Below are 16,141 nucleotides of genomic sequence, written 5' to 3' on the forward strand. Positions count from 1 at the left end.
TAATGTTGGGTAAATTTTCCATCGTACTTTAATATGTATGTATGTATGTATATATGAATGTTATGTATGTATATACAGTCAGCACATAATTTATTCGTACACCCATGAATTGCAAGTTGATTCCTTAATATCTCGAGAAATACGTAACTGAAATTAACATGTAATATCTGAAATGAAAGATATACATTTCGAGCATATATTTTAAACATAAAATTAACAAGTTTTATTTTAAATACTAGAAAATTTCCTTAACACAAAAAAAAGGCATTTTTTACGCACAAAAATTATTCGTACACTTCTCATTCTCGACTTCTATTTCTGAATTCAACGGTAATCCGCGATTGTTTTTTGAACTGTATGTATATGTACATATACATATTTAATAAAATTAAATAAAATTAAATCTTTCTTAAGATCTTATTTCCTAATATCTGACTTACTTAATCCCAGTAGTTTTTTATTTCCAATCTCTTACTGAATAATCCACTTAAGTTATTCACCTCACCTCCTTTTAATATCAGCATTTAAGCAGAAAGACTTCTATAATTAATGTCGTATTTTTTAATAATCATTTTATAAAATCGTGTTGCATAATCGTGTATATAATTTACAAAATAACATATAATACTGGGTAAACATTCCATAGTACATTAATTAAATATAATAATATTGAAGAAGATCATATCATTCCTAAGATCTTATTTCGTAAAATCTGATTTACTAAATCACAGTAGTTTTTTATTTAAAATCGCTTAGTGAATAATCCACTTAAGTTATTCACCTCTTGTTTCGTTAAATCGCTTGTAGCTGATTCATGTGCTGAAAGTTTCCAATTTTATAAATTTACATTAAGTTGATAAAATGGTTTTTACTAATTTTTAAATCGATCGATGGATACCCTAAAGTAAAAATAATAATAATCATAATATATAATGTATGTGATTTAATCATAATAAAATGACCAAGAAACTTTAAAAGATCTGAAAAAATAAATTATTACAACTGAAAACGTTATAAAATACATAAATCCTTTCTTTAATTTTTTATCATAATATTATTTCAAAATGGGGCTTGCAAAAGGGCAGTAAAGGCAGTTCGAAAAGTGATTTTGGCCATCTTGCTTGAGTGCGAATCCATTTAGCTCATTTAAGCGACTTGGCTTAACTGATTTGACCGACTTGGCTGGAATTTGGGACCGCTGGCTATATGGTTATAGTGGCTATACTGATTGCGATTGCGGTCCTCTCCTCTAGACCTCGTCGCTTATTCAAATATCAATGGCTAATTTCATTTTTGCGGCCACTTTTGCAACACTCACACACTCGCCAAATTCCATAACATAATATAAACGTATCCACACACACACACCATACACTGATAGATATTACCACATAGTCGATGACGCAGGGCTTTTGCTTTTTTCCAAAAGAGAGAGAGAGAGATGGTAAGCTATACAGAAGTTAAACCACACTCTCAACGAAAGTGCTGCTAACGGTAAAACTCACTTGCGCTTTCAAGAAAGAGCGGAATCGCAACAGAGCCGAAGAAAAACGAAGGAAGCCTGAGAGAGAAACAAAGAGAGCGAGAGATCAAGTCTGAGCAGAGATTTTTTTCGACTTTTTTTTTGGGCCTGCGTTTTTGGAATTGTTAACATATTTTTACAGCTGCTCAAGACGCGCAGTCGCGATTCGTAGACGTGCGTTCATGCCAAGCGGTCGTCGCAGCTCCCCAAAAAATATTTATCATAAAAGCTGACAAATTATAATAAGCCGCGCGTGTGTTTTCAATACAATTCCCCATCATCTCCCTTCGTCCCAAAAATAATAAGAAGTGCCAAACAAAATTAAATAAATATTTCTAACGGTTCTGCCGAGTGTCTGTTATCATCACTTTTTTTTTTGGTTGTGAAAATGCTGGTGCAAAATATATAAATAATTTGCTGTTAACCCACATTGGATTTTATTATTGTTTTTTTTTTCTGTTCGTGTGGAGTGAAAGTGAAGCAGGCCGAAAAAATACAAAACGGAAAGATAAATATAAAGACATCGCAGGAACGTCGTGCCCAGCCAATTAGTATATATATATCGTTGATATATATACATAGCGCCACATAACGGATCGCTATGATGCGCAGGACTTTGGTGCTGGCAATGCTGCTCTCGCTGCTGGCAACGCCCCAAGCAGCGATTGACAAGGAAGATGGCAAATTCCCGACGGGTAGACACAATCTAAGCTCCGGATCGGATCAGCATAATGTGATTAACCTAAGTTTGCATGGCGTGGGTGCGGATAGTATTCCCATTGATCCGAAACTTAGCTTTGATCTGTCGAGAACCCGCCGTCTAAGGGATGCCCTCAACGTTTTCGATCTCGCCGTTCTGGCCGCGCAATGGGGTCAGGTGGAAAGCGCCGGCGGAGTGTCCGTTAACTGCAGCCGGGACATGAGGAGCTACTTGGGTGGTCTCAGTGATGCCAAGATGTGGGCCGTAAAGAGTAAGTACTAAAACATGGACTTCTACAGGGGGACTTAGGGGGTTAATTAGAAAAGGTCCCGAAAATGAGAACATAGTTTCCTCTATGTAAAATATGTTTGAATATTTGATAATTTTTGTTAATATTCTTCCAAAGTTTTTTTTAACTATTATATTAAATTTTATTAAACCACAAACATGAATAATCTCAGTCTAATCTTAGTCTGCTGCCCGCAGAAATCAATTTACCAGAACCAAAAAAAAAAGATTTAAGTTGTAAAAGAAAAACGTTAATAAGAATTAAAGCTTGCGGTTAAAATTCAATTTATGGAAAATATCTGTGATAAAAGTGGTTGTTTTAAAAGTGAATTATAAAGTTTTATCAAGATATGATTTATCTTTTTTGTCTACGTGATGAGATGGTCATTCACTTCCCCTCCAAGTTATCGCAATTTCCACACAAATTTTCCACCTGAGACTGATCTTGTTCGCGACTTATTCGATTGAAAAATAAAACCAGCGGCAGGGTGTGTGTATGTTTGAACGTGCCATTCGCCGATTTGGCGATCGGATATATATATATATATTCGCGGATTTTATACAGACTTTAGAGATGGAGAATAGACGAATTTTGCCGTAAGCACACAATCTACATAAGTGCACGATACGATGCGAGTGATCGCCAAGGTCGCAATTAGTTCTTGCCAGTGCAGTGCAACTGCAGCATGTACAGCAGCAGCAACATGTACAGCAGCAGCAACATGTACAGCAGCAGCAGCATGTACAGCAGCAGCAGCAGCATGTAAGGCAGCAGCAACAACAACAACAACTTAACAGCAACTCAATCAAATTTTTGGCCTGATGGGCGTTTGAATTTTTCGCTTGTTGTTTCGCCGAATTTTTCCCCATTTGGTTAAATTGGTTTTTCCAAATTTTGGTTGTATGTTTTCTTGTCGTTTTTTTTTATCGATTGAGGTCTTATTTTTTCTGTTGGTCATTATGTCAGGGGGTTTTTGGTATTGAATAACGGATCGTATCAGATCGGTTCAATTGCACGGACCAGATCAAATTGGGATCGACTGGCAGTATTTGCAGTCGAAAGTGAGTGACTGGTCCGAACTAAAGCTCGAATTATGAATAAATCTTGTGCGACGTGTTTTTTTTTTGGGTTTTGGTTTTTCGGCTTTTGGTTTTTCTTTCTTTTTTTTTTTTTTTTGATTTTGCTGGTTGTTGCGACAAGTTTGCTGCCGTACCACCCAAAAAGTCCAATCCTATCGATTCCAGCAACCTGAGACCAAAAGCCAAAAACAAAAAAAAACACCACCACTGACCAACTGACTTGGCCAAGCTAAAACCACTCTCCAGATGCTGGTTATGTAATCAATTAACGCAAAACACAAGAAAGACAAAAAAGAAAAAGGAGAAAGAGAGCCAAAAAAAAAAGAAAAATAATAAAAGTGTTTGAGTTTCTTTTTTATTATTATTTCACTGGTTGCACCATGGGCCAAAAGTGCCCGGAAAGTGGGCACATTCATTGAAAGAGACCCCACTTGATGACGGTTCAAGTTCATGGAGTCTAGGGAAAACCTTTCAGTGTGAAAGAGAGCTTGAAAAGTGATAAAGAAAAATGCATTTTCTTTCTTGCACCGCAGAAAGCGGAAGCGTTTTTCTTTTGGGGAGAAAGGCCAACGCCGTTTCGGAAATTCGTCTTAATTTCTTTTTATTTTCTTATTTTTCGTAATTAACAAGCAGTTAAATATCTCAGTTACCTCAGTAAAATGCACCGTTTAGAGGCGTTTTAGACTTTTGCCACGGGAAATATATCTTTTGTCTGGGAAAATTATGATTTCCCAGGGAAAGTAATTATGTTTTTCTACCATTCATGATAAGTTTTTATTATGACATTTAAATTTAAGCTTTTTATGTATTTAAAGTACTTATCTTAAAGATATTTTAAGTTTATTTCTTACTTCATCTTCCCAAATTCCTATTAAGTCTTTCACTATTTTAACCAACAATCTTGCCAGTTTTCTCCACCGCCCTCAACACCACATTAAAACGTCGTAAAAAATGGGTTTTTGGGTGGCGAAAAGCCGGGACTTTGTAACTGGCATCTATGTCAATGTCTCCACATACGAGTGTGTATATATATTGTTGTCATTATATATATATATTTTTTGGTTTATTACCACACATGGAGCGGAGTCAGGGCCAAAGTTTTTCCTGCTGGCCAGCGAACGTGGTGGTAAACCGGACTCTTGGACACGGGGCTGGAAATTGTTATTTAAACGCTTCGGACATAATTTTCAGCACTGGTTTCGTATCTGGAGCTACCAATCCTCGGCCAAGATCAATGGCTAATAAATTGTGGCCGTTGTTACCTTTTTTTTCTACTTGTGTTAGCTGTTGTTGTTGTTGTTGTGTATTTTTTCTACATTACTTTGCTGGCTATGTTGCCGTGTTGGCCATTGCAATTGCAAATGCAATAGTTTGGTCGCAGCTCCGCTTGGCTGAACTCGATTTGCAGGTTGAAGGTTGACCTGAAATGCACTCGCCATGACAAAAAGCTAAGAAAAAATTGCAAATTAGAAGTCAAGTCGAAGGCCCAACGACCAAGACTTCATAAATCGAAGAAAAAGGCGATAACTAATTTGTACAAATTTTTCTAATTTTTTTTTTTTTTTGGCACTTTGTTTAGTTAGTCGTTGGCAAACAGTCGGCAAAAGTCTTAGAGGAAGTGCAAATATTGTCTCATCATCATTGACGGCGATCGGCAAACTTCCTCGAAAATCCAAAAAAAAAAAGCTTTCACAATCTTCGTAATCTCTGATTATATATATATATATACCTTTTTTTTTTTTGCAATTATTCCGGGTAAAGAAATATTCGTTAACGATGGGTTTTTTTCGTGTATTTATTTTCCTGCTTAAGAAAATGGGCAAATCACTGTTTTGACCTCGTCTCGCATTTCACCTGAGTGTCTAAAAAAAAAAAAACAAAAACAGAAAAAAAAACCTGAAAATAATTAACCAAAATTGAAACGAAGCCAAAGTTAAGCCAAAAACCGACAAGTGATCGAGGTTCGATGGCTTGGTTTTTGGACTTTGCAGCCTGTTTGGTCATTAGTTGGTCACAATGCACAACGGTTGTTTTTAGGCCAATATACTTAGCCGACTTTTGAGTGAAGGAGCAAGGTGGAGTGGGGCGGGGCGGTGCAAGGCGGGCAGGTAACAGGCCCAATTACAGCCTTTGTGCGAAATGAAACGTCACGCAACATAATTTCTATGGCTTTCCCATATATAATAGCCATAGGATACAGCTATGATCAGAATTTTAGGACAAACTAAGAAAAAATTCATAAAAAAAATATGAGTTGTCATATTTTTCTTTAAAAGATTTGATATTTTCTGTACTTCTTATACACAATTTCTGTTTTTTAGAAACCTCTGCTAGTATTTTGACCATTGGTGTATCTATATTTTTGCCTGCAACAAGAAGAAGCAGTAACAGACACCGAAATTGCACAACAAATAAACACGGCAGCTATATCAGCATGCGACAAGAGTCTCTCTCTCTATCTGGTTTCTCCCCCAAATATCTCGCAGTGTATCTATCTATTTCTCAGCTTCTGTCTTTCTCTGTCTAGCCAGGGGCAGCCATCTCTTTCTACTGGACACAAGCTTAGCTTATGTAATGTAACTTTAATTTGATTGTTGCAATGTCTTGCAGTTTTTTTTTCGTTGTTTTTTGAGGTTTTTTTTTATTTGTTGTTTTCAGCGAAAAATGAAATTATGGCCAAGACAGCGTTGTTGTTGTTGGCTTTTATTGTTAGCAATAACGGTTCATTCGAGTGGAGACATGTATGTAAAATACTTTCAACTTTGACCGCGATTTTGGCCTGCTTTTTCCCCCCACTTTTTTGTTTTTTTTATGCGCCGCCAACGAATGACTTAGGCAACAAACTCGTTTACGGATAATTGTGCGTAATTAAAATCCGCACCACGCAATGCAATTGGCCAAGTTAACCAAACAGCCAGTCACCAATTGGGAGGGGGGCTAAAAGGTCTAGGCCAAATACCGATCGGTCTAGATGAGATAATGCCCATAGAATTCTTGACTTTTTCAATGGGGAGGAGTTTTTTCTACCGAGCCGAGTCCGGGTTAATAATTCACTTTGATGAGCGCCGAGAAGACAGCAAAAAAAAGGCAATTAACACGCAGACTGTTCGAGGGCAAATGCCTAAATGCCACAATTAGGCAACTCCGAGTTGAATTATTATTACGACCAGCTTCCAGACAGACGATAATTAGACAGAAATTACATTCCATCATGAGACGGCGCTAATTTCGATCATTGCAAATTTTTGCAATGTTGTCCGTCATCGTGGGACGGCGGGACGCTAGCCAACAAAACCATTTTGTAGTTTCAAGTTTAATGCGACACTCGGTCTTGGGCAAAAATCAAAGTTGTTAACAAAGAAAATAAGCTAATCGATCGATTTCTAGTCGTATTGCATTTCGATGCGAAGGTCCAGCAGTCCAGCCAGCACCACACCCCTCTCTATAAGCCATTTCGATTTCGATCCGTATGCCATAACCATGGCATAGCCCAATTTGCATTTGACACTGGCTAAAAGCAAGAAATCATTTCCGTTAGGTAAAAGTCAGTTAAAAACATATACGAAGAAATTGAAATTGAAAGAGAAAGAGGGAGAAGGAGAAGGAGAAGGAGGGAGGAAAATACAAAGCAAAACAATAGCGGCAGGTGATCGGCTGATCGATCGACGTGCCCGGCATTAAATTTTTAATTTCAATTTCCACCAATTCGGTTATGAAACGACCGACAGCCCATTTGAACGAGCTCTCAATTTGGGGTTATTGACCATAATTGCATTTGTTATTTGGGCTGCCCGGTCATATCATTTTGATTATAGCGCATTAGGGTTATGCAATTGCAAGTGTGGGGCGAAAAGTGATGAAATCATGAGGTAGAAGATAGCTTAAGATGCTAGAAATATCTAAAAACTAGAAATACTTAGAATTTCCAGACTTATCTAGGAATCTTTTCCTTTTTATCCCACTATAAGTAGCGATGATTTCCCTCTAAATAAACAAATCATTAGCTTAGAGTACCTGCTAGATAAATCACTGAAAAGACGAGCTAATTCAAGATCCGTGACGATGCACTCTTTATGGCTAATTATTCCACAAATATTCCAAATTACTCGCCCATCAAATAATCGTTTCGGGAATGACGCGCTTGCTGGCTCGCTGCTCTCGCTCAACGATTTCCATAAGTGACTCACATTTTCTTGTGCCTTACAAAAAAATCATATCATATCATGCAGCCCTGAATCTTTTTTGGGCCATCAACTGGTAACCCGAAACCAGTTTTAACCAAAAGTCATCCATGGCAAAGAAATGCGCAGAAATTTGGTTCGAAGCTATCGATCGGTCCATTGCGCAAATGATGGCCGTGCCACGTGTCAGTGACCATAATGAAATGATCAAAAATCAGAAATCAAAGACAAAATTTGGAATACCAGTTAGTCAGGCGAAATAACCAAAGCTGAAGATGCAGCTGACCTTGTGCCGAATCGCCGGCCAGAGAAAAAACCCAAAGCCCCCAAGAAAAAGACAGGCCAACTCGGTGACTCGTTGAGTCTTACATATATATATATATATATATATCTTTACCATATTTTTTCCCAACTCTCACTCTTGTCTGGCGTTTCTTTTTTTTTGTCCAATTTAACCCATACTTCTTCGTGGGCGTTGAACAGACCCCCGAGGGTAGCTCTTTGATAAGATATATGTTTGTGAATTAAGCCCCCGGCTGCTCAACATTGACATTGAAAAGTGTTAAAAGAAAGAAAGACTTTGACTGTGGGTGAACATGAACTGAATACGAATCGAATACGATACCCATCCATTACCTCTCAGGTGTGTGCAGTATGTAGTGCCAGGCATTCAGGAAGTAATGCGATCTCAAGATCTGACTTTGTGCATCTTCGAGCATAAAATTGTTAAGCCCGTCGAGGTTTCTGTTATGTGACTCAATTAGGCAACGGCAAACTGTAATTATAACAAAGCTTTTGAAAAAGACAGAAATAAGTAAGAGTAATTATGAATTAAATAAGCCAGTAAAGACAGTAAATGTTGGTAAGTTTAGGTAGTTAGATAATGTCTAAAACCAATTCAGGATGTATCTTACTTTTAGATACATATTTCTCCCCATAAAAGCAGTTAAGATACAAAGATACCAAATCTCAAGAACTAAAATCTGGAATTCCACGAACAAAGTAGTATAAAAAAATGGCAACAAAATGTGTCCTCCTGCGATTGCGATCTACTAGACACACCTCAACAATAAGTACACAAAGAACGCTTCAAGCAAGTTCAAAGACTTTGTCAGCTTTATGGCCACGTTGCGTGTGTTAAATGACAGGAAATTTATTTGGCCAAGACAAACGAATGGATCTTAAATCCACAACACACGCCTCTAATGTCCCCACATTACCACAAAACTTGACTCTTGGGTTCTAATGACCAACTTAAACATTATAGTACGCAATTGCCAAATTTAGTTTTACCAAAAATAAATGTTTAAACGGCGACACGGCCCTGATATAAACCTTTGACACTATCAATTAGAAGCAGGCAGAATTTTATTAACTATTAAAAATGATTATTTTTGTAACTAAAGAATACAAATCTAGGCCATGTTAAAAATAAAGCTTTTAAGAGATGATTTTATGGATGTCTCAAGAGCAAGGCAAGGCCTAAGTCATGTAAATATTAACAAGTTTTAGTAACTAACTATAAGGCTGTCTGAAAATATAGTTGAGAATACACAAAAAAATTAATAAGTAACAAAATATATAAAAATAAAATATATATTTATTAAAATATGCAATAAACTGCTTATATTTTACGTTATTTTTAGGTATAAAAGTCGAAAATGTTTAAAGTTTCATTCTGTGTAGTTTTAAAACTAAAATTGGAATTATATTATCTGCCTAGCTACTAAAAACAAATCATAAAACCCAAGCCTAAGCAGCAAAAACTTCCAAAATGGACGTCTTCAAAAAATAGTAAACAAAATCTTATTTATGGTCTGCAATGGGGTATTTATTTTTTATTTTTGGTTCTTGTGACGCAGGTGATTAAATAATTTAAGACTTTCCCAGCCTTAATTCAACTGTTAGCAGTTGGGACGCGTTGCCTGCCCTTGTATAAATATCTCTTTTTTATTACTTTTATTAATAACTTTGCCAGCTTTGATTTTGCGACGTTTCGCAATGGAGAGTGTTGAAAAAAAGCAGCAAAATAAATTTATAAAAATAGCAAAAAGGCGAAACAAAAAAGATATCCGAATAATGGCAACTATTTGACGGGGCAGAGCACATTATTTATTGCCATTATATTTATACAATCGTTTCATCAATCAAATGGATTTCAACAGCTTTGTCATCGCATTTTGGCCCGGCTTTCTGAATTGGGCCCCGCCCTCATTGTTTTCGTCGCCACTCATTATGGTCGACTGCAATCGGTATTAGTTTGTTAACACATTTGCCTACCCCGCCTGTGTCCTTACCTTCAGTTATATATATATATATATATCTTAATCTTCTTGCAAATATTTTGTGCGTTTCAAGTGCAAAGTTTGATCTTGGCCAGGCTCTCGACTCTCAATGCGAAATTCTGCGAAATTGTAAATAACCTTTGTTAGGCCAAGTACTTAATTGGATAATTTAATGAGCTTTGCGTATTATATTTGATGTTTCTGATTTTCCAAAATTTAATTTGTGTAGGGGGGGCTGAAACTTGTTTAAGTTTTTGCTTTTTATTTGCATTTAAATTTGTTTTAGATTTATTTTTGATTTTTCTACATTTGTACTTGACTTTTGCCCTTATTTAAATGAATATCTTATAATATCAGTGAAATATCGATTACCTTACCTTGCTGAACCGCTTTCCCCCGACCTATATACACACACAAACAGACACACACACACGATCACATGCTGAACGACCTTCCTTCTGATCGCCGGACAAGAATCGAACGATGAAATCTGTTTCGGCAACGACTTTCGGTAGCCGCTACCAAGTTCATCTGGCTTTTGGGGATTGGGTGAGCTGTTCGGTGGTCATGTCACCTTGATAACCCCCTTTGTCTGGCCCATCTGTTGATCTTGTTTGGCTCCAACACATCAGCATCATGTTCAGCTTCAGCCTCAGCTTCAGCTACCAACGTTAAACGCCTGAATGACACGTTCAATTGAAGAAGTACACATATATATCTTATATATATATATATCGTATATATATATATCCAACCGACCCATTTGCCATGTACTGGTGTATCGATGGAGGTTTTTGTGATGAAATGCTTACTACCAGCAAATCAAATGACCTCAATCGCTAAATTAAATTGAAAACATGTTTAAACATTAACCAGAGATCGGATGGGGGTGTGAGTGGAAAACGATTTAAGACATTTTTATTACAACTGTTGTTAAGTTTGGCTATTAAAGTTAAATAAACTTTTAACTAGGGTAAACATTATTTCTTGCTTAAATAAAATGTATTAAATGCAGTAAGATTTAGTGGGTTAAAGGCAATTCCACAAACAGTATTGCAATTCGTAGTTAAGAGGGTTAAAATGGTTAAAGTTATATATAGAGAAAGGAAATATAGTAATCATTTCAAGTTAAAACCTTAATTTTAAGGATTTTCTAGGAGTAAAGGAGGAAAGTAAACCCCATGAAAACCATTTTCTTTCCTGATTTAACAACCTGACTTGACTTATGCTTAAAGCCATTCAAATTCGTAAACACTTCTGATTTCGGCACATGCAAATGTTGGCAAACATTTCCGTTTGGAGCGGCTCCTCATGGTCATGGCCGGGTCTTGTGTAACCCCAACAGAGATTACCAAGTAGTTCCTGGTTTTTGGCCAAGGCTTCGGGGAACTGGAAGTGGAAGTGGATGTTGGATGTTGGATACTTGGTTACTCGATGCTCATGTAAGAGTTGCCATTTTCCTCGTGTCACCATGCAACCAAACAAAAGACCATTGCATGACTTAAGTTTCCATTTTCGAACTCAAAAAAACAACAAAACCGATAAAAAAAAAATGAAAGAAACTGGTTGGACATAGTCCCAGTTCCAGTCGCCGTCTCAAGTCCCCGATCTGTTTGGCAACTGGCAACTGCCAAGAAAACGAAAACAAAATAGCATAACAGCCTCAGCTTTGTGCAAATAAATCAGCCAACTTACATCGGGCACGAACATAATATAAGACTAAATCTCAGTTTGAGTCTGAATCCACAGCAGAAATCTAGTTAGGGTTATTAATTTATCTAGCTAAAGTCATTTAATTGATGAGGAATTAGGTGGTCAGCAAGGATATTGGATGTATTTTAAGTTAATCACTTTGATCTTAAGATTATGCTGATCTCCACTTTCATATTAAACTGATTTATGTTACTAAACCTTTTTTTTATTTATTTTATTTATCTAAGGCTAACAATTAGTTAAAACTAAGAGCTAACAAATGGCTAGGAGCAATAGCAGCTAGGGCCTTCAGCTCACTAAACCTTTTTCAAGTATAAAAATAGTCTTAAATATAGTTTTTAATATTGATTCATAGTTCTGTGACACCTTCTTATACAATTTGCAATGATCAAAAAGGGAATCAAAAACTTTTTAAACTAATTTTATTAGCAATTATGATCTTAGGGATATGAAAACTATTTGAGATCCTAGTCTTATTTAAGATATATTAAATTTATATTAATGTTGGCTAAATAATCTTTAAAAATATAAAATAAACTCCACAATTAGTTAAACTAACTCGAAAGAGCATCTCTGTAGTCGCTCAATCAGTAAAGATCATCAAGATGATGGCGGCATTTTGAAGTTGGCAGCTTGACGGCTGCACAGCAATTGCATAATGGCCAGTTTATTTTTTATTTTTGTCTTTTCTTTAATGTTATTACATACGCCCCGTTCACACTGGCCGAGCTGGTGAAGTGAGTATATTGCATTCCGAACGCTTCTGATGATGCCCTTCCTTCCCTTCTCTTTTCTTCCCGTTTTTTTTTTTTTTCATTTTGTGTTTGTTGTGCAGTGGACGATGCTTCCGGTCACTATACATCCGGTTTTTTCTATGGCAACAACTACTGGATGGGTTCGTTGGCCCTTTGCGATGCCATTGACGATGGCCTTATCGCTGCTCCCAGCAAGGACAACAACTCCACCGCCTCAGGCTCATCTGCTCCTGAAACGGAGACCAAGAACAGCGGCCTGCCCTTCGCCGCCGCTCATACCCAAGGATATAGCAGTGTCTACAATGCCCCGCCGCCCTTCGTTCCTGGGTTCTATGTGATCAAGATGCAGCTCAACGAGACGCTGCCTACCCAAGTGGTAAGAAAGATACATCATTAACATCATTAACAAATCCCTAAAAATATAATTAATTTTCCTTCAGCTGCGCACCATTTACGTTGGCATGTGCCTGCCCTCTAGCTGCTCCATCACAGACATTGGCCAGATGACGCCCAAAGCCCATGTGGAGCTACCTTCGCGGGATCTGCGCGTGCTGGACATTCGTGTGCCCACCGACAAGGAGTTCAACATCTGGGCAGACAAGACCTTCTGCCTGCTGATGTAAGTAGTAACCCCAATCAAAAGATCACTTTCAAAAATGCCAGAGAGACCACTAAACGATTGATCAAACATAAGGCGGAGCTTTTGGCCAGTTGGTTTTGGCCATTAGCGTTCAGTGAGTCGATTTGTGTGTGAAATCTTATTTCCCCCTCAAATCGAATTATATTAAAAAGCGAAACTCCATTTGTTTACGTTGGATATTAGCGTGGCAATATGATTATATGCTTGCCTATATGGGTTGGAAGTGCACGGAGAGAAACTATAAAGAAAATTATGGAACTTGAAAAAAGATTTAAGAGTTTTGTGTAGATTTTCTTTTAATTAATCATTGTTTTTGGTTATCCTGAGCATACCCTTCATAATTTACCTATAAACTTACCCCTTTTCTTATCCATTTCAGTGTGGTATCCAGCATAGTTCTGGGTTTGATTTGCTGCGGCACCCTGTACGAGATTTATCTGAGGCGCAAACTGAAGGAGGCACTGCGTCGCCAGGACAAGGAGATGATGAACAATAGTGAGACGAGCTCGGGAATAGGATGTGCATCGTCGGATTATAGTGACACGATGACCGCTCACGATGATCCACTCAAGCAATCGAATCACTCGCAATCATCGAATTCCCTTAAGCAATTGGATGCTTTGGTGTTGAATTTGCCACCGAATGATAATGACAGCGGTAATGGACACCATCATGATCATGATGCGGATCACGATCATCACGATCATGACGATCATCATCGCAGTGGAAGCAATAATAGCAATTCAGATGAGCACTTGGAGGGGCATCTGCATGAACCCGAAAAATTGAGTATCTACTCGGAACTGTTGCTTTCCTTCTCGGCAATAACGAATTTCAATGCTATCTGTGATCGAAATGTGGGTGCCGATACTATTCCTTGTATCCATGGATTGAGGGCATTCAGTATGGCTTGGGTAATCCTGGGACACACTTGCATCGTGGTCTTCAAGTACTCCGATAATATGGAAATGCGCAAGGAGGTGGAGCAGAACTTCTTCTTCCAGGCTATCACCAATGGACCGTTCAGTGTGGACACGTTCTTTTTTATCAGTGGCTTCCTCATCTCGTACATCTACTTCCGGACGAATGCCAAGGGCAAGCTGAATAAGCTGAGCAAGGGAGCCAATGAATTCACCGCTGGCACTGCACACTTCTTTGGACTTGTGGCCTATCGTTTCATGCGTCTCACCGCCCCCTATTTGTTCGTCCTGGGCGTGGTCCAGGTGACCATGAAGTACTTGGCCACGTACTCGATCTTCGACCCCCCGACCATGGATCATATCACCTGCCCGGATTATTGGTGGCGTAATATCCTCTACATTAACACTCTGTTTCCTGTGGACGAGATGGTGAGTGGTTGGAAGTTACTTTACGTATACTTACTATATATTTTATTCTTTCAAATCACCAGTGCATGCTCTGGAGTTGGTATCTGGCGAATGATACGCAGTTCTACATGATCGGCGCCATTATCCTGATCGTAGGAGTACGTCACTTTAAGCTCTCAGCGATTACAACGCTGGTGTTCCTGGTGCTGTCGTGGATCACTACGGCCGTGATTGCGTTCACTAACAATCATCGACCAAACACGGACGATCCCTTGGCGCTGTTCGACAAGATCTATGACAAGCCATGGACCCGCCTAGGACCCTATCTCATTGGCATGGCTGTGGGATGGATTCTGTTCAGGACCAATTGCAAGATCCGGTTGCCCAAGCTAACGGTGGCCACCGCCTGGACCCTGGCCATGCTCAATCTGTTCGTCCTGGTCTTTGGTCTGTACAAGGCCGATCTGTCACAGTTCACTGCCGCCGCCTACAGTTCACTTAGTCACTCGGCCTGGGCGTTGTCGCTGGCCTGGATCACCATCGCCTGCTCTACGGGCTATGGTGGCTATATCAACTCCCTGCTTTCGGCACCCTGCCTGTACCCCTTCTCCCGCGTTACCTATTGCGCCTATCTGGTCCACCCGATCGTCATCCGTTCTATGGCGCTAAACTCGGACGCGCCACTCCATCTGGGTGGGGATCTGATGGTGAGTAAAGAATGTCTTTGCTTTGGCAATTCATTTACTACATTTTTCCCCTTTTAGGTGGTCATGTTCTTTGGTCTGACGGTGGCCTCCTACTTCCTGTCCTTCGTTGTGTCGATGTCCTTTGAGGCGCCCGTTGTCACAATGCTGAAGATCCTGTCTCCCAGTCGAAAGAAACGCCTCGCCTAAGTGCCACGTCCCAGAACCGCCCATTTCCGATTATTTATACCCCCCATTTTGTCATGTTATCTATTTCTTGTCTCTCAATCAATGCCCACATATTTATAGCATCGACTCATCTGCACACACGACACCTTCCGATCGTTTTCTATATAATATATATATATATATACATCCTCCCGCACACACAACATTTTCCCACTCACAATTGTGTTCCAGTTAACGAAAAACCGAAAAGCAAATGAAAATGAAAAGAAAAACATGGAAAACACGACGTGCAAATGAATTCCAACTATTTTTTATCATAATTTTTTGTTTCATAATGTGTACATTTTAGTCCTTTTATTTATTCCAAAGGTTTGGAAATTTTTGCGCGTGACGATGATAAAGAGTTATACATAGTACTTAATAGTTATAATTATATGAAACTCTAGTACCTAATTTTATGAAATCATGTTGTATATACTATATGCTATATATTGTTATATATAAACCTTTAAATAAAAACTGCTACCAAATACAAAAAAAGACATTCAAGTTTCTTTCAAGTCCATACTTTATTTTCGTTTGATAACAAAACAGTTTATGAATAGCTAAAAAAGCTAATAACAATATTATAGTAAAGTTATACATACATATATTATTAACTTATTGAGATCAAATATACATTTATTTATCAACACAAATGCATATTATACTCCTAGGAGGATGGCATATATATATTTGTACCTAATTCCTTTACATTTCAGCAGTCTTTTAGGATAA

At 38.2% G+C, this 16,141-nt stretch overlaps 1 protein-coding gene across 1 annotated transcript; it reads left to right on the forward strand.

Annotated features, from left to right (window-relative positions):
* The first annotated feature begins 1,653 nt into the window (after positions 1-1,653).
* On the forward strand, positions 1,654-16,062 carry LOC108103880. The gene is made up of 6 exons (XM_017209608.2): positions 1,654-2,493; positions 12,605-12,900; positions 12,965-13,143; positions 13,544-14,513; positions 14,576-15,199; positions 15,257-16,062. The coding sequence occupies exons 1-6, from the start codon at positions 2,124-2,126 to the stop codon at positions 15,383-15,385; spliced, it is 2,568 nt and encodes an 855-aa protein (XP_017065097.1). The 5' UTR covers positions 1,654-2,123; the 3' UTR covers positions 15,386-16,062.
* The last annotated feature ends 79 nt before the right edge of the window (positions 16,063-16,141 follow it).

The sequence above is a fragment of the Drosophila eugracilis genome, unplaced genomic scaffold, assembly GCF_018153835.1.
Source record: "Drosophila eugracilis isolate 14026-0451.02 unplaced genomic scaffold, ASM1815383v1 contig_408, whole genome shotgun sequence".
Lineage (NCBI taxonomy): Eukaryota > Metazoa > Arthropoda > Insecta > Diptera > Drosophilidae > Drosophila > Drosophila eugracilis.

Coding starts and splice junctions, on each gene's coding strand:
- LOC108103880 (XM_017209608.2), top strand. CDS start 2,124: ATGATGCGCAGGACTTTGGTGCTGGCAATGCTGCTCTCGCTGCTGGCA. Junction 12,901..12,964: donor AGACGCTGCCTACCCAAGTG/GTAAGAAAGATA, acceptor ATTTTCCTTCAG/CTGCGCACCATTTACGTTGG. Junction 15,200..15,256: donor ATCTGGGTGGGGATCTGATG/GTGAGTAAAGAA, acceptor TTCCCCTTTTAG/GTGGTCATGTTCTTTGGTCT.